This window comes from Pseudopipra pipra, chromosome 15, assembly GCF_036250125.1.
Source record: "Pseudopipra pipra isolate bDixPip1 chromosome 15, bDixPip1.hap1, whole genome shotgun sequence".
Classification (NCBI taxonomy): Eukaryota; Metazoa; Chordata; class Aves; order Passeriformes; family Pipridae; genus Pseudopipra; species Pseudopipra pipra.
The window spans coordinates 18,290,596-18,314,816 of NC_087563.1; the positions used below are offsets into that span (position 1 = coordinate 18,290,596).

A 24,221-nucleotide genomic window follows, 5' to 3' on the forward strand; every position below is an offset into this window, starting at 1 on the left:
GCCCGTGGGGCGGCACTGCGGGGCCGGCCCCAGCACCTCCGAGCACCTCCGAGCACCCCCGCAGGTGCCGCCGCCTGCGAGCGCCGCGGGCCCGTCCGGCAGCAGCACCTGTGGGGCGGGATGGCGGAGCTCGCCCTGAGCGCGGAGGCGGTGCTGGGCTTCCTGCGGGAGCGCGGCGGGCGGGTGCGCAACGCCGAGCTGGTGAGCGCCTTCAGGCCGCTGCTGGAGCCCGCCGGGGCCGGGGCCGGGGAGGCGGCGGAGGGGCGCGCGGAGCGGCGGGAGCGGTTCAAGGCGGCGGTGAACGCAGTGGCCACGGTGAAGGACATCGACGGCGCCAAGTTCGTGGTGCTGCGGCGGGAGCTGCGCGCGGCCCCGCCCGCGGGGGGCGCGGTGCTGCCGGGGGGCGATGCCGGCCCGGCCCCGGTGCCTGTCCCTGTCCCTGGCCCGGGGCCCGGCCCCGCCGGGACGCCCCCTGAGGAGCCGCCGGGGCCGCGGGCGGTGTCGGAGCTGCGGGGCCTGTTCCAGGGCGGTGGCGGGGGGGTGCCCCTGCCCGGCGGCGCGGGGGGGGCCCGGCGGGAGCCGCCCCCCAAGCCCTGCATGCTGCCCGTGCGCTGCGTGCCCGTCCCCGCGCCCGGGCCAACCGGGGACCCGCCGGCAGCGCCGTCGGAGCCGCCCGCAGCCCTGTCCCCGCCGCCCCTGGAGGACGAGGCCGGGTCCCGCTCCCCGGGGCTGCGGCGGGGGCCCAAGGCCCACCGGGGCAGCGAGGAGACCGTGGTGCCGCTGGAGCAGGCGGAGCACCAGTGGCTGGTGCTGGCGGCCGGCGGGCAGTGGACGCAGCAGCTCCACGGGCTCCTGCTGGGCGATGCCAGCCTGGCGGCTCGCAGGGACTTCGTGTCCGGCTTCACCGCCCTGCACTGGGCCGCCAAGAGCGGCAACTGCGACATGGTGACCAACATCATCCGGGCGGCCGAGAAGGGGGGGGCCCGGGTCAACGTGGATGCCCGGTCGCACGGCGGGTACACGGCCCTGCACCTCGCCGCCATCCACGGCCAGGAGAAGATCATCAACATGCTGGTCTACAGCTACCACGCCAACACCGACCTGAGGGACTACAGCGGGAAGAAGGCGCACCAGTACCTGAGGGAAGGGACTTCCCTTGCAATCAGGCGCCTGCTGGGGGACCCCAGCCTTTCCCAAAACATGGAGCACTCCATGCCCATCAAGAAGTCCACAAAGCTTGCAGCTTCAATCTTGAGCTCCACTAGCACCTTCCTGGGGGTCATATCTGATGACATGGCTTTCTATGATCTCACCAAGGGTTTAAGGAAGCCCTCGACTTTAAACAAGCTTCTGGCTGCCACTACGGGCCCGAGGAGGAAGCCAAAGACCAGAGGGGGCTTCCCTTCGTATTCCTCCCTCTCCGAGGTGATGGAGGAGGAGGAGGAGGTCGTCGTGAAACGCAGACCTGTTTCTGAGCTGTTCTTTGGCCACTAACCTCTGCCTTACCGTGATCAAAATTGTTCAGTAACGTGGCTGCTGTCTCAGTTTTCTCTCGCAGAAGCAGTTTGGATTTCTTCTCTCCGTGTGTGTCATTTTGGATGTTTGACTAAATGGTTGATACGGTCTGGATCCAAAGTCCACAGGATGGAAACCCAGCTCCAGGTGCCTGTGGGAAGGGAGCTGCCAGGAGGTGTTGTACATGCTGTCTGTACCATCGTGCAGAGGCACTGGGGGAGACCACAGACTTAATGCTTGAAAAACTAAAACAACCTCTGTGTGCGTAGACAGGTGAAAATGCTCGAGGTACAGCCATCTTGATGTGTGTTCCTGGGTTGGAGAGCAGAAGAGAGGTGAAGGATTGCGTATTTTACACTGTGAACAGCAAGCTGGTAGCTGGCTACTTTAACAGGGCTTGTTATCTAGCACTTAAATTACCAGAGGAAAGATACATAGTTTTCTATGATGTTTCTGATTATTTTGGTAGAAGAAGAGGGATATTTCTATTTACAAAAATTGTGTACTTTTTCAAAACAAAGTTTCTCACTATCAGAAATACTAACAATCTCAGTTGTTGCCTTATGCATTTCTTTAGAGGAACAACTTAAAGAAAACAGAACCCAACCTTCAGCACTCAAGTCACCATGACTTGCCTACCTCAGTTTGGAAGCTTGGTTGGCGTTTTAATTTTTTTTCTCTTCCTGGAAGAGTTTTTGACCAGGTGGTACTAAACACGTCTTGATGATACTGTGAACATGTGACTAGAGTTCAATCAACTTAATCTGAATAAAAACCTTGTTGATAGTGAAAAACTGAACTGAAAAGCTGGGAATCAGAACCTGCAGAGTTTCTAAGTAGCCAACTGGAAACAAAGTTGGGCTTGTATGTCTGATTCTTTTTGTTTAAAACTTGGCCTTTGATTTTGACCTATTTACAATAAATGTTTATAAACATTGGGCTTTATGTTAAGTGTTTCATGATGGAATGTCTGCATGACCTCTTGCAGCGATGTTTATCCTAACAGCATGATTCACTGACCTAAAACTAGCTCGTCTTTTGTATGATTAACATAATTGTTCTATGTATAGAGCTACACATAGCTCCAAAAAGCATGCTAACTGCAGGTTAAGTAGTATATTTGCAGTGAGATTATTATTTTTTTAATTACCATTTGGTTAAAGGTAATGCAGGGAGGCAGAGCTGTGAACAGAAACTGTCCAACTCCTGGGGCCAGTCTGCTAAAACAGCATGTTTTCTCTAAAAATGTGACTAGAAACCTGTATAATTCTGAGGTGATGAAGGTGAGAGCAGTGCTGTGCTGGCCCTGCTTTGCAGCCCCATCAGGAGTTTTGGTTTCCACACAGAAACACTTGTTTGCATGCTTTACCTTTCTGTCCCAGTCAGTGACTTCAGGAATGTGTTTTTTTTCTGCCTTGAATTAAGCCTAGTACTTGTAACTGGCTATAATTGGCTTGTCCCAAATGCTCAGCAAGGAATGCTGTAGGACTGAAGGTGGAGGCACTGCCCTCTTTGCTTTCAAGTGCTCTCCCTGAAGTCCCTGGAGTTGGTTGGGAGCGTGATCAGAGCTTGCAGGGAGCTCTGGTGCACCTGTTCTAGGAAGAGACTGGATTATTCTGCACTGGTCTGCTTCTGTATTGAACTAATTAAGTTGTTAAGCAAAGGTTAATGATCACGCACCTCATGACTTCTATATCTGGAGTAGGGTTTAAAAAAATAAAATCCAATTTGCTGCGTAGCTGTTGGTGTGACTGTTGGCCAGTGTGGTCCTTGGAAGCCTTGATTTGTGCTGCACTGTGTCAGCTCACAGAGTTCCACGTAGAAAAGGGCTCTGTTTCAAAGTGTCTTTCTAAGTGTATGGACATGGAACACTTTTTGTCTGTGTTTCCTGGAACACAGAAGTGTGTGTGTGCATTCCTGTTACCTGAGGCACTGGCAGGGCTGGTGCTGCCTTGGTTAAAGTGTTTGTTTCTGTGGGAATTGCAAACACTCTCCAGTTTGCCTCGGTCTTACGGGGAAGTTTGTTCACTGGTTATGGCTGTGGGCTTGATACCTGTTCAAACAACATCACTGAACTTTTAGTGCTCCCTCTGAATAAAGCTTACCTGAGCTGGAGGCAGGGTTCAAGGATGGAGTGTTTTGTGTTTAAAAAAGCCCAGCTGACTAACCTGTAAAGCGTGGTTGTGACTTCATCTCCAGGAAAGTCGGGAGGAGGCTTCATTGCTCCTGTGTTGTTCTGTCAAAGAAGTCATAGTTGAGATAAGACTTCATTACAACATGTATCATCAAGGAAATTCTGCACTACTCCTTCCTCAGAGGCATTGCAGGATGAGCTGGTGTGATAGGACAATGCCCAGCAGCAAGAGCCCTCCCAGCAGTGCCCAGGGAGTGCCCCAGGCTTGGCAGGAGCATTGGGACACAAAGGTGGGGCACTCCACAGTCGGTGCTGTGGGCTGGGCTCAGGCTCTGCCAACAAGTTTGTGCTGTGACTCAGCTCATTCCTCTTCCCTGTTGAGCAGATGAAGGAAAAGATAATCTCTAGGCAGGCTGGGATTAGTATACCCAGAGCAGTACAAGTTCAGGTGTAGACAGGTACTGGGAGGTATCGAGAAGGCACCGCTGTAATCTTAAAAATATATATAGTGCCTTTGGTTTGAAGTAAAACCAGTCTGTCAGCTTGGCTGGGTTTTGCTTTCCTGTGCTGTCCTTTACACTGGGGAAGGGACTCTGCAGGATGATCAGTGATTGTGGGAGTGTTTTCCTGCCAGAGACTGAGGCCAGGACTGTTTTATGAATCCCTCAGCTTGACTGATTCTCCTTAATTTCACTGTCAAGCCCAAGTCTGGCTGAACACAGTGGAATTTTCACCTGAGTGAATGAGAGCTGTGGAGTTTAGCCAGGATGCTGTCACAGGGAACAGCTGAGGGAGGACTGTGGCCCCCTCAGCAGCCTGGCCTGGGGCAGGGGCTGTGCCATGGTGTGCCATGGGCTGGGCATGCAGCCTTCTGAACCCCTGGCACAGCCCAGAGCTGGAAGCTGCCTTCCACTTCATCAAAGCTAATAGCAGGAAAGGTAAAAAAATAACCTGAGCACCCTGAGCTCTGCTCCTGCCCTGTGGAGAGGTTTTAGTGGTGGGGAGGGGTGGCAGCTTCAGGAGGCTGGCAATGGAAGGCACAGATAAGGCACAGGAGCTCAGGTTGCATTTTGCCTTGGTTACTACCCTGCCTACTTGCCACGTCTCAGTTTTCCTGCTATAAAATGGAGATAATCACTTTGGTCACTTCTTTAAAGCACAGTCAGTGCTGCTGCTCCAACTGAAATCAAGATAAGGTTTTTAGAGCTGGAGGCAGCACGAGCAGTGTCATTCAGTGGAGCGCCTACACAAATAAAACCAGCTCAGATTTTAGTTAGCAGCACTGGAGATCAGCAGAACTAATGTTTGTCTGACCCTGGCTCAGTCTGCTAGGGATGACTTGGTTTGTCTGTTCCTCAGACGTTTTGTTCTGACGAGTATCAGCTCACAAACCTGCTCTGAGGAGCTCTGCAAACAAACCTCAAGCTGTGATTCTGCACAGAGGGGCAGACTTTGACCTCCTGGATGTGTTTGAGCAGTGTGAGGCAGCACGGTCCTTATCAGGCTCACAGAGATTTCTGGCCATCTCCATTCCCCTGTGAGTGCTGCAAGAAGCACCTGGACTGGGAAAGCCCTGGGAAATGCTCCTGCACTGCAGAGGAGTCTGAAGGAGGTTTCAGCTTCATCACAAACCCAAGGTCCAGTGGCAGAGTTGCTGAGTAACTCCAACAGACCAACAGGAGCTGCAGCCACCAGCTGGAGGTGGAGGAGGCCTCCTGAGAGTCCCCTGGTTCTCCAGTGCTCATCCCTTGCTCCTACTCCTCGTGTCTCACCATGACCTACATTCCTTGGATGCATTTGTCTCCTGATTTGCATATTAATCTGAGTAAAATGGCAACATGGCAGTTTTTGCTCTTTCCAGTCATTTGTGCTATTGTGGGACCCCCAAATTAAGAGGTTGTTAACGGGGACTTGGCCAGAGTGTAGCTTGGGCATGAACAGCCTGGTGTTTGTTTGCTGCAGGGGGAGAACGGGGACAGAGCAGGACAACACAGATCAAAAACTCTGCCTCCTAATGAGGAGCATTTCTATTCCAGTTCCAAGGTTTGTTTCACTAATTTATAAGACAAAGCAAGTCAGTAAGCACATCAAACCCTTATACTGTGTGTAACCCCAAACCAGGCAAAATAGATCCATACTGTCAATATTAGCACAGCTTTAGTATGTCTTCTTCCCCTTCTGGGAGGAAGAAAAAGGAGATGTGCACAACAAAAATGATGCTGCCAGTGTTCAGCTTTCCCTTCCTTGGTAGGAATTCTGCTCTGTGTTTGCCCCACTTAGAGTGTTATTCCTTTTCTTCATCTGAGAGCACAAGTTTCCAGCCAAACCCAAACCACCATTTCCCAAGAGAAAAATCATCCATCCCCATCACTTTGAGACCCTCCAGACAAGGTAAGAGACCAGCTGAGAAGCACAACAAGTACTGTGGACTCACTGCTGACACAACCCAAATAACCTTCATTTCCACAGAGTGGAACACAAGTCCCAAAATGCACAAGCCTTTGACATGAGGTTGTACTGGGCTGCCAGGCCCGGCCCTGGTTGTCCTCACCCAGTGCCTCCTGCATGGAGCAGATGGTCACAGCATCAGACTCACCCACACACACAGTGACAAACTGCAGTGGAACAGGCACACCTTCTCACTGTGGGGTTTCTGTTGTACTTTCTTCCATCCCTCTCCCACAGGAGTTTCCCCCTTGGCAGCAAAGCAGGACAGCTCCACTCTGGGCAGGGTCAGCCCCGGCTGGAGCAGCTCGTGCCTCCCCAGCAGCCCCTGTGGCCCTGCAGGACACTCACCTTGTGCTCAGGAGGGAGCAGCTGCACCCCAGACAAGGGTCCTGCAGGCACCAGCCGTCGCACTGGAGCTGTCACAGGGATTTTGGGAGGAACTGTTTCACAAGTGTTCCCATTTGAGGTAGTTTGGGATGTTCTTGCTCTTCCACCATGTGCTGAGCCCATTAGAAAGACCTCTGGCTCTTCATGCACATTTTTAGAAGTGTCTCTTATTCTCTAAATCAAGACTATTTGTGCAGCCCATATTCTCTCTCTGTGGATTTATCTCTGAGATGACTCAGCTTCAAGGCTCATGTGGTATTTTAGAATCTCTCTGATAACCTTTAATGCCTCTCTTTGTTTAGCAGTGAAATTCATGTGCTGCTTCTTGAGAGCCTTTTGTGAACCCCAGAGGTCACAAAATGATTCCTACAGGCTGATTATTCTTTAATGTCTACGTGGGCTCCCTTCAGGCACAGATTAGTTTTGCAATTCTGCTCTGAGTTTATTTTTAAAAATTATTCAGATGGTTGCCATGAATTCCCAAAGCAGAGAGAACATCTTTTTACTTATTAAATGCAGCTCTCACAAGCACCAAACAGATCTTTTGCAGAGTACATTTGCATTAACTCCTGCAGCCCTCCATTCCTTAATTAGTTCTACATGCAGAAGTTCCTCAGCATAACACGCCAGTGAAGAAAAATGAGACTGGGGCTTAAAACAAAATAATTAAGATCCTTCAATTTAGTGCCCAAGAGGCTGAAACAGTGGCTCCTGATCCAGCAGTGACTCTCACACATTGGAGTGGGCGTTAAATGAAATTCTAAAATGCCTAAAATCTTTTCAATTGCTGCCAAGACAGATGGGCAGGATGTGCTCTGCTTCCACTGACCGCTCCTCCACCCCACACCGGTGCCACGGCTCCTGCTCTGCCTCAGGCCATGCAAGTCATCTCCTGATCCCAAACCAGGCCCAGCTTATCTGCTCAGCAGAACAGAAGCTGCTGCTGTTCTACCCCCACTGTGCCCATGTGTGGGTGGCCAAAGGAGCTGCAGAGATCTCCTGGAATCCCACCAGCCTTCCCCACCACGGGGAGATCCGGGCTCCTGCATTTTGCCTGTGCCACCTCTTCCTTCTCCTCAGCACTCCTCTTTGGCTCTTCCCTGGGTGCAGCTGTCATCAGTTCACCCCTCAGCTCACCCAGGGCTCAGGTAGCAGTGCTCCAGTGCTGGGTCACGGTACCTCCTACCTGGCATGTTCAAGTATCAGCTCTCAGGCTGCAACAGGACCCTGCAGGGCTGGGCAGCAGCGGGGATTCCCTGCCTGCTCTCCCAGAGGGCCAGGGGCCAGGCAGCTCCTCCATTCCTCACATTCCCCAGCTCACACACACCTGGCTTTGCTCACAAAGTAGCTCAGCAGGTCTCAGCACAGGGCAGTTGCCATGGCCCAGAAGCCCCTGGAAGCCAAGAGCTGCCCAGGGCCCTGGGCAGAGGTAACTCGGTGTCACTGCACAGGTCACCAAGGGGAGGCTGGAGAGGAGGAGTATGAACAGTAACAATGTACAAGCACTGCACAGGGTTTCATTTCCAAAATCCTTACATTTGCAAGACTTGCTTCCCCAGGAAGACCACCAGTTACTGCTACTTACAGTTCAGGTCTTACATTTGTCTTCTGATGGTAAAGGGTCAGAAAAACCTGTCTGGAGCAGTGTGAGATCACAGTGTTGTAACTCAAAGATGCTCTGCATTTCTGGCCATCTTGGCTTCTAAACCACATGGCTTGAAGTTGGGAAAAAGGCTGCCACAAACAATGGTTATTGGTATGGGATATAATCAGTGCTCTAAATACCAAACCTTCAGCAAAAGGCAGTAGGATTCAAAAGCAGGCACTCTTACCCTGTGTAAAACTGGCTGAGCCACAGGACCATTCAACATCTCCATCACTGGGACAGTCCTGCCAGCCCCACAAACAAGTTCAGTTTGTAAGTTCTACATGGAGAAGAAATTTTAAGTGAATAATGTAAACTGATGTGAAGACAAGAAGATCAGCCAGGGGATGTGGACACCACCTGCCTGACGTGGTCCTGTCTCCCAGCAGCCAAGAGAAGTGCACTGGCCTCCCCAGAGGGGGTTTGTGGCCAGCACATGTCTCCATGCTGCTGAAGGGACATGCAGCCCATCCTTAGGAACAGGCTGGCTCTTTATCCTGCAGGTAATGACTGCAGTATTGAGCAACCAAAGAGTGTTTCACCAGTCCCAGAGGTGCCCAGGGCTGCTCCTCACCATTCATCTGGGAGTAGGGAAATCACTATTTGCACATCAGATGTGGGCTTCTAAAACCACAGTCTGAGTATGTTAGTGTGCCAGGAATGCTGCACAGGGCTGCAGCCCAGAGTGAACTATCACCATCACCATAAAGCAATAACAAACCATCAGGATCAAAGTGGAACCCACCTGACAACCCAGATCTGCCCCTGCTTCACAAAGGGGGTCTCTGCTTGCCAGCAAAGAGGTTCTGGTGCCATCACTGTGTCCATTTTCCACTTTGTCTGGAATTCACAGTTCTAACAGAGTAACAGGGAGTAAAGAGATGTGAACTGTTTGAAAGCAGAGTACAAGTTATTTTTAACATTGCTCTTTGAAGCATACCTGTGAATGCTGGTGTGGAAGGAGCAGCAGTCACTCTCCCATGACACCAACCCCCAAAAAGAGATGAGAAGCTAAACAGGGTAAGTCTATTCTTCCCCTTAAAGGCAAGCTCTAGCTTCAATTACTCAACATTTATTTCCAATCAGATGTTTTTCCCTCAACTAGGAATGATAAGAATAAACTGCACCTTTGAGTCAGGCTTCTCAAACCATGCAAACAGCTCATTTAACATTGCTCATATTTTTTAAAATTCTCCACTGACTCTGTCAGCATCATTTCTGTTATTTTAAAGACCATTTTCAAAAGGCAGCTTTCAGATTTACGTATTAAAAGCCTGTCTTTAGGGCCTTCTGAGAACCACTGAGCAGATCTACTCACAAGATCTAAAGTGTCTGGCCATTTTCCCCCAGGTATTAAGGCAATCACCACAGCACACATGGCAGCTTGGTCTCTGTGCTCCTGGAGTTCTTGTGCCCAGTGAAATGCAATTCCAAAGGATAAGATGCCTCAGGACCAGCTTCTGTCAGTGGTGATGATACTTACTGTGGTCAGGACACACACCACTAGTAAAACATTTCTTGGTAAAGCCCAACATCCTGGGACAACGAACATCTATTCTGGCTCTGGAAGAAACCTGAGTTCAATTAGTGCTGCCTTATTCATGGTCTAGGTACGTAGCTCAGATGGAATATTGTTCTCTCTGAATACTTACAAACAAGCAAAGCACACTCAGATTTCAAATACAGCAGCGTCACTGGTCTGACTCAACGCACAGCATTTGTTTAAATGTTTGCCAAGGGATTTATAAAAAGTCTCTCTGAAACCAAATAACCTCCCCCAGGGCTCCCACCTGCCCCACGCTGCAGCAGAGCTCTTCCCCCTCATCCAGGCTTCCTGTGCATGCTGACAACTGAAAACTACCCAAAAACAACCTCCTGAAGGTGCTGCTTGAAAAACAAGCACTTCAAAAGCACAGCAAGGTCTTTGCAAATGACTGTGCAGGAATAAGCTCAGAGTTTATGATTCCCAAAGCCGTTCATGTGAGCTGGCCCCCTCACAGAGCGGCTCTTTGATGTCAGTGAGGACCACCCTTCTTCTGACCTCCTCTGAACAGCCCACTGGGATTGCACAGAGCCGGGAAAGACTCAGGGATGGCAACTACCAAGAAAGGAAGTAATTATTTTCTTGCATTGCAGTGCATTTTTACTGTGTCACACACCTGAACAGCAGAAGTGAGTGCAGGAGTTTCACCGACATGGTCCATAACATTTCCTAGGGCTCTGTGCAATCCCCCACTCAAATCTGAGCACCCACATCGTTTTTCATTTCAAACATTCAACCCACCCACAGGAGGCAAATATTTGTATGGTTCTTTTATTGAGATTGTGTCAATCTGGGAATAGGTGGACAGACAACAAGAAGGGTAAATACACACCAAGTTAATAGGAGCAACACATCCTATCAGTCATGTCCCCAAGGCGGTTTGCTGCACACTGTGAGACACTGTCAGCTGGCCTGTCCAAGTGGGATACACATCCAGGGTGTGCCTGGAGCATCCCCAGAGCATCTGAGCACCTGCCAGTGCTGTGGCACCAGCAGGGTTGGAAGAACTCACCCCGTGAGCCCTGAGCCATGGGCACCTGTGGGTTCCCAGGGGAGGGTCACCAACACCAGGGTCTGGGGTGGGCGTTAGAGGGAGAGACTTTGCTCAAGAGTTTCTAATTGTTCTTCGAAAAACTTAATCTGCTCTTCGAGGTCCTTCTGTTCGATCAGCAAGGAGGTCTTGGCTTGAACAAAGTGTCGATAGTCCTGGAGCTGCTGCTCTGTCAGGTACTTGGCCAGGATTCCAGAGACCACCCGTTCCCTGCGATCCAGGTTCTCCTTCAGGTCCTTTGCATCCTCCCGCTGCCGAGACAGGAGCTTGTGCCGCTGGCTCAGCGAGTGCTGCAGAGTGAGAGAACAGAGCAGCACCCTGTGAGAACTCAGCATTCCTGGCAGGCTCTAGTTCTTCATTTGGAAGCCACAGTTGATTTAATTTAATTACTTCCTCTTGTGGGCTTTGTGTTCCACTTGAGTTTTTTCTCGATTGAATTACTCATTCTTGTGGCTTGTAAGGTAAAGACATGGTAAACCCCAGCAAGGCTCACTTCTTCCATGCTGCCCTCAGGAAAAAAAATCAATATACTTAACATTCTGGGCATTTTAAAGCATCCTGTAGCCATCTTCATTCAATTAGAAGCTCTTTAAGGCACACGTCTTTGTATTTTGTGCATTGCATGTGGCCAGAGTGCCAATGACATATTGAAAAGATAGAGTGACTTCTATTAAAAGGTATGTGCAATAAAATAACTGTGATGTAGAGAGTAACTGTTCATCAAAGGCTTGTTAACAACCCACAAGAGTCAGGCCTTGCTTGTTCTACAGGATTTTTATACCTTTCACATTTAGCAAAGTCTCTTTCAGCTGCAATGATTGTCACAGGAATAACACTGCTGGAAAATGTCCCATTTCAGGACAGTGTCCATAAATCCAGCACAGATCAATCATTACTATCGACACCCTAAAAACAGAGTCAAAGATTGAGACTGCTGCTTGTGCTGCCACCAGGGCAAATGCAGTGAGCAGGAGATGGCTGTGAAAATGATGGCACATAATCGAGTCTTTATGGGGCATGTTATTCATATGTTTGAATAAATGATTTAAATGTATTTCCTATGAAGAGTATAAATATAACACTAGAGAAACAACACCCTCCCTGCCAACCACAAAGCCAAAGTCTGGATGAAATACTGCTCAAAATTATTCATATTAACACAACTGAAATTTTGGAGGTGGTAAATCCTACTCTCCACGTCACACTGCATGGAAGGACCTTTTTAGTGCAGTTCTGCTGGTGAACTATGATAAACCTCCAGAGCTACAGGTCAGCAGCAGCATAGCTCCAGAGAATCCCAGTTTTTGTAACTGTGCTTTTCCAATTTCCAAATGAGAGATAACAGCAGGTATGGTGTTAATAAAAACATGTGTAAAAGCAATAAGGACAGCAGGGAAGCATCACTCCTGGGATAAATTCGGCTTGTCTTCTCTAGCAAAAAGGAGACTTTTCAGATTTGAAAAGATTTCCTGGTGACATGAGACAATTCCTCATTTTCCAGCAAAGATGAGTTAAACTACAGGGTATTTTATCTCAAGTTATGAACACATCCTGCTCTCCAGAACAAGCCCATTTAGTGAAGTATGTTTTCAAAGGCAGTAATTACTGCAGTGAAATTACCAGTGGAGAAAAACAAACCCACAAAAAGCCCTGTGAAGCCCAGGTTTGGGGCTACTCCTCAGGGAGCAACCCGAGGGTCCAGAGGCCACCTCTGTGGCCCGGACCCTCACAGGGTTCTGCTGTTGCCCCCCATCCCCTCTGCAGAGCTCACTGGGCACTCCTGTGCTCCAGCACTGAGCCTGGCACCAGACCTGCTGCACTCAGTGGGGACACAGCCCTGCCATGGCACAGACACTGCCTGGGACAGGCTGGGTGGGACAGTTCAGCATGAGCTCAGGGAACTGTCAGACAGATGAGGTGAGCACAGCCTGCCCTGGAGAGAAGGGAACCAACCACCTCAGACACCTGCTGGTCCCCACTCACCTTCCCTGGAGAGAAGGGAACCCCCCAACCCAACCAGCTGCTGGTCCCCACTCACCCTCTCCTCGGTGTCCGTGCTGCCGTCCATCCTGCTCATGGCGTTCTGGACGCGGGCCAGGCGGCTGGACAGGCACAGCAGGAGGCTCACGACCTTCTCCAGGTCCCCGATGAACATCAGGTAGCGCTCGAACTCGTTGGGCTTGCACAGGTCCCTCACCGTGTCCTGCAGCCCCTGGCCCCGCTCCGCGCATTCCCGGGATTCCTGCAGGACCAGCTCCCGCTCCTCCCACAGGCTCTGCAGCCTGGCCCGCAGGCTGGCCATGAGCTCCAGCTGCAAAGGGAAAAACACCATCCCAGAAAGCTGTTACTGCCCAAGAGAATCCACATCAGTTCTGGAGAATGGATCTGCTTCCCATCGTCTTTGTCAAATTTTTGATTTCTAAAAGAATTTTAAGCTCCAGGAAAGAAAAAGGGAAAAAAATACAGTATTTCTAAGCCATACTTAATTCTCAAACTCTGAAAAGCAAATCACCTTAATGGGCAATATAATCCCTAGCTCAGCTTCAATCTGTCAGAAGGGAACTGCAATAAAGATTACAGCGTTACACAGAGTTGTGCTCTAAGACATCTAGGGCATGCAGCCACAGCTCTGTACCACACTCAGGAAGAACTGACTGGAATTTCATTTGTTACATGCACAGAAAAAGTCAGTTCCATGGGTGATTCAAGCAGGTCCCAGTGCCTGGGCAGCAAAGCAAGGAGAGGAGACTGTTTGATAGGGAAATGTTGATATGGAACAAGGCCTGGAGACTGGAGTGGGAGAAGACCACCAGCAGTTCTTTGGAAGCTGGACAACACCACCATGGACAGCAGCAACAGTCAGCCGGGGTAATGAAGGACATCACCACGTGCACAGCAGGAGGAGCTCCAGGAAGGCAGGCTGTCATTACCTGAGAAGGAGCATGGCCAGGTTTCTACAGGGGAAAAAGCCCCTCTGACTCTGCAAAGCTGCACCATTGCCCTTCCGAGCTCTGTATGTCTGTCACAGCTCAGCTGTGTCCAACCTACCCCATTCCTGCAGTATGGAATTAATTGGACACTGGAATGTGCAGGAACTGCTGCCAGTTCTTAGAGTAAAAAATATTTCTTATTTAGGCTGCGAGTTGTAATTAACTTTGCAGATCTTGAGACTAGATTTGAGTGTTAAACGGGGAGTCAGGAGCTGGCCATGCAAGGAAATCTTTAACCAGCTCTGTGTGCTTGTTCCAGGCACATCCATCCCCAGTGACCTGATGGAGACAAGGATGTGGGATGAGAGATCTGAATCAAACCAGGCAGGATTTAAATACCACCATTCATGACCAATAAGCCAATTTGCCAGGACTTCACTTTCTGGCAAAAATTGACTCAAAGTTACCTGTGAAACATTATTGGCATAAAAATATCCATAATAAAAATAATAATAATGACATTAATAACAATAACTTTGTCCTGATGGTTCCTCTGATGTAATCTACATACTTTCTTAGATGTGATGTCATCTGGGTCGTTTGTGCTGTCCCTGCTCCTGGTCAGGACGTGGTGTCCCTCAGAGGTAGATTCTTTGCTCCTTCGCTCGGCTTCATGTTCAGATTCAGGACATTCTTTTGGGCCATCTCCATGGCTTTTCCTGCCATTGGAACAGAAAATAAACACCTGTAGCAAACAATGCTTTTTTCTCAAACCTTGTGTTCATGGTTTTATCCGTCTTGACTTCAGAATCACTCTCTTCTCACAGTAGGAATTTTTCTAATTTTTTAAAAAATACAGAGCAAAAGATTTGCAGCCTAGGTCTGTCATAGGCCCTTCAGCAAGGCATCATTGAAACCCTTTTCTTCCATCATATATCCATAGCCTCAGGTATTTCTTGGTATGTAGATCAGAAAGCTAAAATATTTTGTTAACGAAACAAAAATAAAACAATATGCTAAATTTCATCTTGCTACTGGTATATACATGATATTCATATGCTAAAACAGAAAAATACTAGATAATTGGTTTTGTCTACTTACTCATTCTCCTGCACATGCTGCACATTGCCCTTTCTCCTGTGTGATTTATCCAGCATGGAAATGTTAACAGGAAACAAACCCTCCATCAGGTCCAAAGCAGTTTTTCTGTCAGGATGAGGCATGAGAATGTCCACCAGAGACCTGTCTTTGGCCACGATCTCCAGAGCAAGTTCCTGGTCCCGCTGGTGGTGCGGAGGCTGCAGCCTCCTCCTGGGCAGGCGTGTCCCTGTCTCCAGGGGAACATCCTCCTGTGCAGCTGAACCTGTGGCTGCACTTCTGTCTCCTTGGAGAGGCTGAGCCAGTGCTGGGGGGGGGCACATTCCCTGCTCTGCAGGAGCTGCAGGATGCTGCCCTGGATGCTCTAGTGCAGCATTCCCACTCGGACACTGAGTTCTGCATTCCTCCTCCACTCCAGCACCTTCCCTGCTTCCCCTTCTTGGGATAGGAACAGAGGTTTCAGGAACCAGCTCCTTAGTATCCTGAAAACATGCATGTCCAGTTATGCCATTATGTCCATGATTCTTGGATCCATCTTTCTCAGGATCATGGAAACTATAAGAAAGAACACAGTGCCTTTTATGTGAGACATTCCCTCTTCAATAGATACTTTTGCAGACTGTTTATGAACTATGATCAAATGTTTCTGATGTTACAGTTCCATCTAGAACTTCCTAGTCAGCATGCAAGGAACTGGAAATTTACTGCTAAACTGGGAAATTTAAGAAAAACTTCAAAATATTGCTAAAAATACAATTTTTTTCCTAACATAATCAAGCCTCCAGAAACCATTGGGATATTTTTGAATGACTGAAACAGTGGAAATTCTTTTACTACACAAGAATCAGCATCACTGCCTTGCTGAGACAGAGTTCAGATGTTTTTCTCCTCTGATGCTCCTCAGACCAGCAAAGCAAATATGGAGAGTTAAAATGCAAACTTCTCAGTTAGTGAGGTGTAAACGGCACAGTATTTTTTTTCCTTTCAAAAAGCACACCCAAAGCCCCTGTCACACCACGCTGATCACACACTCTTTCCAGGCCTGGGCACACCCGAGCTGTTGGAGATGCTGTTTTCTCTGGAGCTCGGGTGAGGGAGCTGTGATCCCAGAGATCTGACTGTGCAGGGACAGCGGCTCAGGGGCACCCGGCACTCCCAGCTTGTGCTTCACACGGTGGAAGTGGTTTTAAAGACTGTCCCAAGTGGGCAATACTTCCATATGGACAAGGAAGGATCCCGAGAGAGAAGGACAGGAGCAGCCAGCCATGGCTGTCACACTTCACAGCCTTACCTGGGGGAGCTGGCACAGCCCTCACAGCTCTGGGACGGTGCTGCTGCACCACTGGCACATCTGCACATGTCCTGGAAGGGAAAACAGCACACTGGGACAACGGGCACTGCAGGAGAGGCAGCTCTTTAACTTACTCACGTGCACACTTCCAGGGACGGGGCATCCACAGCCTCCTGGACAATCTGTGCCAGGGCCTCACCACCCTCACAGGGAAGATTTTATTCCCAGCCTCTAATTTAACTCTGCCCTCTGTCAGTTTGAAGCCTTTCTCCCTCTATTCCTGCCACTCCACGTCCTTGTAAAAAGCATAAAGTCCCTCTCTGACTTTCCCATAGGGTCCCTTTAGGTGCTGGATCTCTGTCTTACCCGAGGGGAAGGAGGAGCAGATTTTGATCTGTCAGGAGCTCTCCCTGATGCAGGATCACCTGCCTGTGGGAGCCTTTCAGCTGCAGGACAGGTGCTGGTGCAGGTCCCGTGTGCTCTGTTGGGGTCAGCCCCGCCGGGGTCAGCCCGGCCGGGGTCAGCCCCGCCGGGGTCAGCCCTGCCGCTCACACCCGGCGGGGCCGCGAGAGCCGAGGCAGGAAAAACATCGGGCGATTTTTCTCTGGGGAAAACTTGCTGGAAAACCTCATCATTTTCAATCTTCCCGGTCCCATTTGGGTTGGAAATCTTGCCAGGAGGCCCTTTGGGATGTGACAGCCTCTTCTGCAGGGGGGGCTTATGCAGTGGGAGGTGCTGTGAACCCCCTGGCCTTTGGCTGATCTTTCGCTCCACGTATTCCATCAGTGCAATCTGCTGGATTTGTTTCAGCTCTGTCCTGGAGATGCTGGAACTGGAAAGTGCCCTTTCTCCATTCTCCAGAGCCCTTCTTCTGGGTGCCACTATATCTTGCTCAGTGATTTCATCCTTAACTTGACTCCAAGATGCTTCCTTATCCATTAGCTGATCGAGCTTCTCAGGCTCAGAATAGCACAGTTTCTTTTCCTCTTTGGTTACCCTTTTCCTTGCCCCTACTCGACCTGTTTGTGGCTTCTGTATTTCTTCATCTTTATTGAAACTTTCCAGGGATTCTAGATGAGAAGGGGAGCAAAGAACAGGTTTGGGATCCTCGTTTGCACTGGATAACGAGAAAGACCGAAGGTGTTCAATTGACGGCCTTTTAGAGGGTTTCTGTCTCAGTCTGACAGGCAAACTCATCTGTAAGTCTTTTCTCTTAAAGGAGGTTTCTCTAAGAACCTTTTTCTGAGCCACTTTAAGTTTCTCTCTGTAGTCATCCTGGAAGCTCTCCTCTGTGAATGAGGCAGGGTCCCCGAGGGTGGGATCCGGGCTCTGGAGCTCAGCACTGCCCCGGGGGTGCTGGCTGGGCCCTGCACACTGAGGGCTCTCCCTTGGCTTCTCCACACCCTGTGCTGAGGCAGCACAGCCTGAAGGGATTTCCCTCAGTGACCTCCTGGAGTCCTCCTGGCTGTGGGAGAGCTTGGTGGGCTGTGGGACACTGCTGGGTGTCCCCCCAGAAAGGTAGTAAAGCATGGGGGTCATCTGCCTGGTTATCTGTTCACCAGCACGGTCCTCCCAAAGCTGTCTGGAGAGCTGGGTTTGAAATCCAGGGTGGTGTTTCTGAACAGGAGGATCCTCTTGTTCCAGGCACGTGCTGAGGTCAGGATTGCTGTTGTTATCCTGTTTTCCTTCCTGGGATTCACATACTAAGTGAGATGTGGAATCTTCCTTTGGTCTGAAAAAAGCCATTTGGCTGCTGGTATCACAGCACTGCTTCCTTCTCTGATCCAGCCCCTTGTGCTGAGGGTGCTCTGCTCCCACAGCCTCGCAGCTGCAGCACCCCAGTGACCTCTGCACTCTGGCTTGCTGATCCAGGACTGGCTCCCTGACACCTCTCCCAGTTTTCCCTTCCGAATCATAGCACTGATTTTTGTCTGTACAACTGCTCAGCTTCCTGGAAGCATTTTTTATTGGGAGAGCATTCTCCATATGTTGTAAGTCACAGCTGTCCTCAAACACATCCTGGTCCATGTCTGGATGCCACTCTGCACAGGGCAGGTCCTGAGCATGGGGCAAGGGCCCCTTTTTCTGGCTGGGTCCTGGCACAGTGCTTGGCAGAGTTGCTTTGGCAGTTGGATTCTGCACCCCACAGGGACACTGTTTGACTTCCTGTGTATCATTAACAGCGCTGGGGTTGGAATGTGCTGGGTGGTAGGACTTGGAGTTCATCTCGGTGGGAATTTTATAACCATGAACTGAATTATAAGCAGAAAGTATTTTGGGCACATTTGCCACAGAGTCTGTCTTTAAATATTCTTGAAAAATGAATGAAGAAGGTCTGCTGCAAATGTGTGGATTGCTTCTCTTTGTAGGTTGTTGGGGTGGGCTCCACTCTCCATTTCCCCCTGTCTTTAACCCCTGAATGTTTGATACAGATGCCTCATTTGTAGAATCAGAAGAAAGGCCCTTGTTTTCCAGAGTCTTTTCCCTGGCAGGTCTGATGTCTCGCTCTGTGAGTTCATCCCAGTGTTGGCTCCCTGGCACATCCCTGTGTGCCAGCTGACTGTCCTGCACTCCAGGAGCTGCCTGCACCTTACACCCACTGTGTCCTCCAGAGCTGTGTCCCCCTCTGGAATTGTCCCGGTGTCTGGTGATGTTGTAGCTGTCGAGTCGTGTGGGAGGGGAAGGTGGAGGTGCTGCCAGAGGTGGAGGTCCCTGAGTTAAAGTCTCTCTGGTGGGATCAGTTCCACAGCGGTCAGGGAGGCTGGGAGAGCTGGGATGGATGCTCGGGGCTGGTGCCTTGTGTGGCTGCAGGGACCTGAGGTCAGAGGGGGCAGCACTGAGAGTATAAATTCCCCTGACGTACTCCGAGTCCATGTACGGTGCCTGCTCCGGGGGCAAAGGACAACATTCCCCACAGCAGGGGCGGGTGGGACACTCTGGCACGTTGGAGCCCCCTGAGAAGGAGCTGTAGGCAGAGTCTGCCTTCCCAGGCAGGTGCAGGGCATGGTCTGTGCTGCCCATCGACATCACTGGTGACAGATGATGAGCATTGTCAGGGGAGATCACAGGCTCTGCCAGCTCCCCACTTCTGCCACCTTGCCTGTGAGTCCACCTTTCTATCTCATTCCCAACTGAAGCCATATTGTAGCATTCCCAGAAATCCGAGGCTGATTAAAAGTCCACAACTGAGTCGTTAGAAAAGAACATTTTTCTCTGTATCACATTCCAATAACATCTAGAAGATCCTAAAAAGAAAGAGAAACATGAAAAAACTCAGTGGGAGGATTCTCACTGCACTTTTTCTCAGAGGCTTAAAGAAAGTGCCTTGAGGCTGAGAGAGCATCTTGATGAGACATCCTGACGTCAGTGAAAAGTCACAGCTTTTAAGACAGTCAAATATTTCTGGCTGCAGCCAGGAACCCCCCTGCAAACATAGCAAATGGACTAGAAAGAAGCACCAGCTCAGAGTTCATGTACAACAAATACCCCACTTTTGCAGAGTCTGGAAGACAGCCCATGTTCATCAGCAGCACTTGACAGTTCCTCTGGTGGCTGTGCAAGGTGCCCCCAGGGTTACTTCACAAATGGATCTCCACAAGCAGCCCCTCAAGGGGCCAGCAGAAGACACACAGCAGATGCTCCCACCAACAGTGTGACCCCCTCTGTCAGCTTCAACCCCCCTGACACACAGGCAGCACGAGCCCCTCAGAAAAGACTGAACCTGGCACCAGATGGGTGCTGGCAAGTGACTTTGTTTAGTAATTCTCATTTAAACCAGCTCTAAAGACTGATTAGTTATTAAATAAAGCAAACAAACAGTCTTGAAAACAAGCTGCTCCAGTGACAGGCCTTCTGAGGAGAATTCTTTCCAGAGCCCTCCAGAATATTACATGTCTGATTTCTTCACAAAGGTTGAACTCACCAGACCCTAATCTGCCATTTCCAATATCATATTTCTGTGGCAGGGCCTCACAAAGCTGGCAGAAAGAGAGGTTTGAGGGGTGATGTTGCTCTTTAATCAAAAAACTTCACATTCCTGCCTTGTTTCAAAGACAGTCCTGGTATCATTCATTTTGAGCCAAAGCAAGAGATGGATAGGAGCCAAAACACACAAGTTAATCTATAAATGAAACTTGGACTGGTGAGACACACTAAATAAATTAACTAGTTTCTGGGAACTGAAAACAGCCTAACACCACACAGTGGGAATTTCTGCTGGGCTTTTTTTTGAAATTTCAGTAAGAAATCAGCTCAAGGATGCCTGGAGAAGTTCTCTCCCTCTTTATAGATTATCTAAACCACAGCTGTGAAATTTCCTTGTGTGTCCCTGAGTAACTGGGTCACACAGGAAACATGAAGGATCAATGGCTGATGATGACATTCCCCATCCTTGTCACCATGGCACATTAAGGACTTTAAGGAAATAAAAACCTTAGGTACCTGGTGAAAGGGACACCTTGGATTTTCTGAAGCCACAGAGCTTAAAAAGCAGGTGAAGGTTGCCCTGCCATTCCCTGCAGACTCCAACTGTGCACAGTTCCACCACCCTGGGCACACACAGTGCCCTGGGGGTCTGTCCCACCAGCCACCCCGGGCTGGGAATGCTCAGCAGGACCTGCAGGGGCTGGGAAGGGCCCGGGATCAAACCCCATGGGAGCCACATTCCACAACAGACCCAGAAGGCAGATTCCTCTGTCATTCTTATCTGCCTTGTTTCAATCAAATTTTTCTCCCAGTGGAATCTCTCCAAGCAGTTCTGTTCCTGACAGTGTTATAAATAGAGCCAAGTCTTTGTCTGGGATGTGCTGGCACAGATCCACAGAAGTTAATGGAGCCACCCTGATTTACAATGAGAATTTGGCTCTAACTTTTCACAGCAACGTGTAGAAATAGCAGTTGTGGTTTGGTTTATGTCTATCAGTGAAAGTTCTCTTCTGGTTTCCTATTCCAGTGATTCCCAACATCTCCTTTTCCTCCTTATTTCAATCTCCTGATTGTGATTTACAGTGAATTTAGCAATACAGTGAAGAATTTTTGACTCAGGTGGTACCAGAAATAAGAGGAAATATAATTTCAGTATTTTTGAAGACCAAGGCAAGGACCTCTGACTGACACTGAAACACACCTTAGGGAAAATCTGTCATATTTCTTTTGGAGAAGATATTTCCTAAACCTTGGCAGCAGAATCATTCATCTCAATGTGTTTAAAGAACTATGTGAAAACTGCCTTCTCTTTCCCATGTAAGAGAAAAACATTAATGCACTTACAACTCACCTGACAAAAACAATAACGTTATTGTTCTCAGCTGGGAGGTGGCAGAGCTCCCTCAGGGACTGTCTCTGGGCCTCAGAAATGCTCTGGCAAGGCTGGAATACAACGTGCACATTCCAGACAGGCTTGCAATATTTTCATTGTAAACCACTGAAAGCAAGAAGAAAAATGTTAAATTAAAAAGTCTCTCAGAACCAAACCCAGTGGAAGATGAAGGGCAGTGTATCAACACTTGTGTTAACTTGACTTCCCTTCACTGGGTTATTACATTTACCCCAGTACTGCCCAGGGACCCACACAGAGCACAGCCCTCTGTGTGAAGCAGTTTGCAAATATAAAGCACACCCTCTTTGCTTTACCCATCTGACCAACCAGAGAGATGAGATGAACACACAGAGGAGAAACAGGGGCTCTGTGGGGAATGGGACCTGTCCAGTGCTTCCCTGATGGCTGAGGAAGGACAAACCCCAGAGGACAGAGGACGCTGTGCACGAGGCTGGGCTGACTCTGGGCTGAGATAATGATGTCTTATATCTCAAAACAATATTTGTTCCAAGTTTCCAGCATAATAATGATAGAAAAACCAAGACAAAATAGTAGTGGCAAGGCAATGCCAGGAAGTTCCCATTGTGCAGCTCGTGCTGTACAATTTCTCAGCTCAGACACCAGTGCTGGCATTAAAAACTCTTCACCCAAACACTATCAAACAGGCCCCAAGTGTTGAGAGCCAATTTGTGCCCTGCTGAAGCTTCCAGTCCCTCACAGACCTCTGTTAAATACAAGTCACCACATCAACCTCTTCTGTTCTCAGGAAATGTGGTTTGCATTGCACAACCTGGAATTCTTTGCAACCAACTTAGAAGGTCAAAGCCTTGTGTCTCTGGCAAATTAACTGTACAGAGAAAAACCAGTGACTCCAGACTGCAGTCAGTTAACAAGTTACCTGTCTTTTAAGGGCAGGATTTCTTCTACTTACACTTTGGTCTTGTTTGACCCCATTTAGACTGTGCTAGGTGCCAGAATTGATCCATAACTCACCTGAGTTACACACAATGCTTGCTCAAACAAGCCATCACCCTTTAGAAACACAGCTATTCTCTTTATGAAGTGTCTGATTTATTCTCAGCAACCCAGGAAAAACAACCCCTGGCACCAAACACACTCCACACACTATGTTTGTGTCCTTGTGCAGGTCCCTGGAATTACCAACACCACCTTTCTGTCAGGGAAGCAAGAATGAGCATTTCCTTTATAAAGACAAGCAAAGTTCAAACCTTCATAGCTCTCTTTCCGTAGAACTGCCCTTTTTAAACAAATGGCTCCATGACAATAAAGGGGAAAACCACAGCTACTGATCCAGATCAAACCACAACACTCAACTGTTCTCAAGGAGAGCGACAAGTGTGCAAAATGCAAAGCAAACACTGTGACCAACCTACCAACATCATGTCATGTTCATGCCTGTGAATGACCTGTTCCTTATCCAAGGGTAAACACCTGATGTAAATATTAGCTGACATTCTCCAGATTCCAACCAGTTGCACAGGCTGCAGCACCTGATCCATCTGCTCCCCAAAGATCACCTGAGAGACTCTGGTGTCAGCAGATGATCCCATGGGCTGTCCCAGGGCAGCCTAGAGAGTCCAAAATCCTGGGCAAGTCAGGTCCAGTCTCTGGTATCTCAGAAACCCTCAGCAGGTCATGGGTTGATGATCTGGCACAGGTTCCCAGATCTCCATCCTGATCTTCCTGGACAGACCTTGATGCCCATGCAGAACATGGATGCAGTGACTGCATCTCTGAGACATGAGACATCTGGAAATAAGAGCTGCTCCTTTGACCAGACTGTGAGAGATCCAAAAATTCCAGACAAATGCCTGAAGTCTTCAGATTCCATCACTTTGACATGACTATTGACAGGGTGAGAGAAGTGGAGGGACACCACATCCAGAGAGTGTGTCTGGCTGATCACCGTGATTTTCAGCACCTTGAAAGCCCCTGTTTCTCTCTTAGCTACCTTTTTTTTTTTTTTTAATAGATATTTTCCCTTTATTATTTTTTTCTAGCTTATAATCAACAATTTTGTCCCCTTGGACTTTCAGCTTTAGGTTTCAAACAGGAAGCCAAACACAGCAGATGACATCCCCTTTAGACTGGAAAAACACACGTTCTGCTAATCTGTGGTTTTCTTACTAAGGTTTCTGAAGACTCTAAACCCCAAATTTCTCATTCAATGCAATTTCCAGAACTCATGTAGATAGCTAATGGCTGCAAGGATACAGTGTGTGTGTCAAGAAGGGATCCTGACTGACTGGAAGCTTTGCTGGAGCCCCAGTGCCAGCACTGGTCCATCCTGTCCCTTCCCCGTGTCCCCATGTCAGGGGGTGACACCTCCCTGCTGGCCACAGGCTCTTCCCTGTCATTCCCACTGGGCTGAGGAAGAGCTGAGCCCCAAATGAAATACTTTTGGACCCAGGAGCCATGGTCTGGTCTCTGGCCAAGGTTTTAATGAGGAAGATCAGGTTTGGCAATTCCTCACAGCCCTGTGAGAGACTTTTCCTGGGCACCCACCAGAGCCTGACCCTTTAATGAGAGCAGTCACCCACCACATACCTCCCATTGTCCTCCAATTCCCTGACTTCCCTTATTCAGCCTCAAAAATTTCTCTTGGCTTCCATCAGCATTAGTCTCTAATCTACTGAACAGCACCAAACACTTATTTTTGTTTCTACCTCTGTGCTTCTCAAAACTGCTTTTTCCAGAAATCACAGTTTCATCCCAAACGTATTTATTTCTTTCCAGCCATTTCCATTTCACCCCTTCTTAGTTCATCATAATTTTCCTTTTTTCTTTTTTCAATCTAATCAAGTTCATTTGATGCCATAAATATAACCCCATACTGCTTTT

At 49.1% G+C, this 24,221-nt stretch overlaps 2 protein-coding genes across 3 annotated transcripts; one reads left to right on the forward strand and one right to left on the reverse strand.

Moving 5' to 3' along the window:
- Positions 1 to 25: 25 nt before the first annotated feature.
- SOWAHA (sosondowah ankyrin repeat domain family member A) lies at positions 26 to 3,630 on the forward strand. The gene has a single exon (XM_064672284.1). The coding sequence runs from the start codon at positions 121 to 123 to the stop codon at positions 1,492 to 1,494; it is 1,374 nt and encodes a 457-aa protein (XP_064528354.1). The 5' UTR covers positions 26 to 120; the 3' UTR covers positions 1,495 to 3,630.
- Positions 3,631 to 6,961: 3,331 nt separating this feature from the next.
- On the reverse strand, positions 6,962 to 21,439 carry SHROOM1 (shroom family member 1). 2 transcript variants are annotated; one of them, XM_064672282.1, is made up of 7 exons: positions 21,318 to 21,439; positions 16,409 to 19,287; positions 16,043 to 16,113; positions 14,755 to 15,306; positions 14,225 to 14,372; positions 12,762 to 13,034; positions 6,962 to 11,013 (listed from the first exon to the last, which is right to left on the reverse strand). In XM_064672282.1, exons 2-7 carry the CDS (start codon positions 19,181 to 19,183, stop codon positions 10,759 to 10,761), a joined length of 4,074 nt encoding a protein of 1,357 aa, XP_064528352.1. In that variant the 5' UTR covers positions 19,184 to 19,287; positions 21,318 to 21,439; the 3' UTR covers positions 6,962 to 10,758. The 2 variants fall into 2 exon arrangements, with proteins under 2 accessions (XP_064528352.1, XP_064528353.1); XM_064672283.1 differs by lacking the exon at positions 6,962 to 11,013 and adding an exon at positions 11,041 to 11,226.
- Positions 21,440 to 24,221: the final 2,782 nt, after the last annotated feature.

Bases quoted from the DNA above. Each gene is read 5' to 3' on its own strand.
- SOWAHA (XM_064672284.1), top strand. From the start codon at position 121: ATGGCGGAGCTCGCCCTGAGCGCGGAGGCGGTGCTGGGCTTCCTGCGG.
- SHROOM1 (XM_064672282.1), bottom strand. From the start codon at position 19,183: ATGGCTTCAGTTGGGAATGAGATAGAAAGGTGGACTCACAGGCAAGGT. The intron at 16,114-16,408 runs GTAAGACAGAGA...TTTCCCTTCCAG, and splicing joins CTGCTCCTCCTTCCCCTCGG to GACATGTGCAGATGTGCCAG. The intron at 13,035-14,224 runs GTATGTAGATTA...TTCCCTTTGCAG, and splicing joins ATGACATCACATCTAAGAAA to CTGGAGCTCATGGCCAGCCT.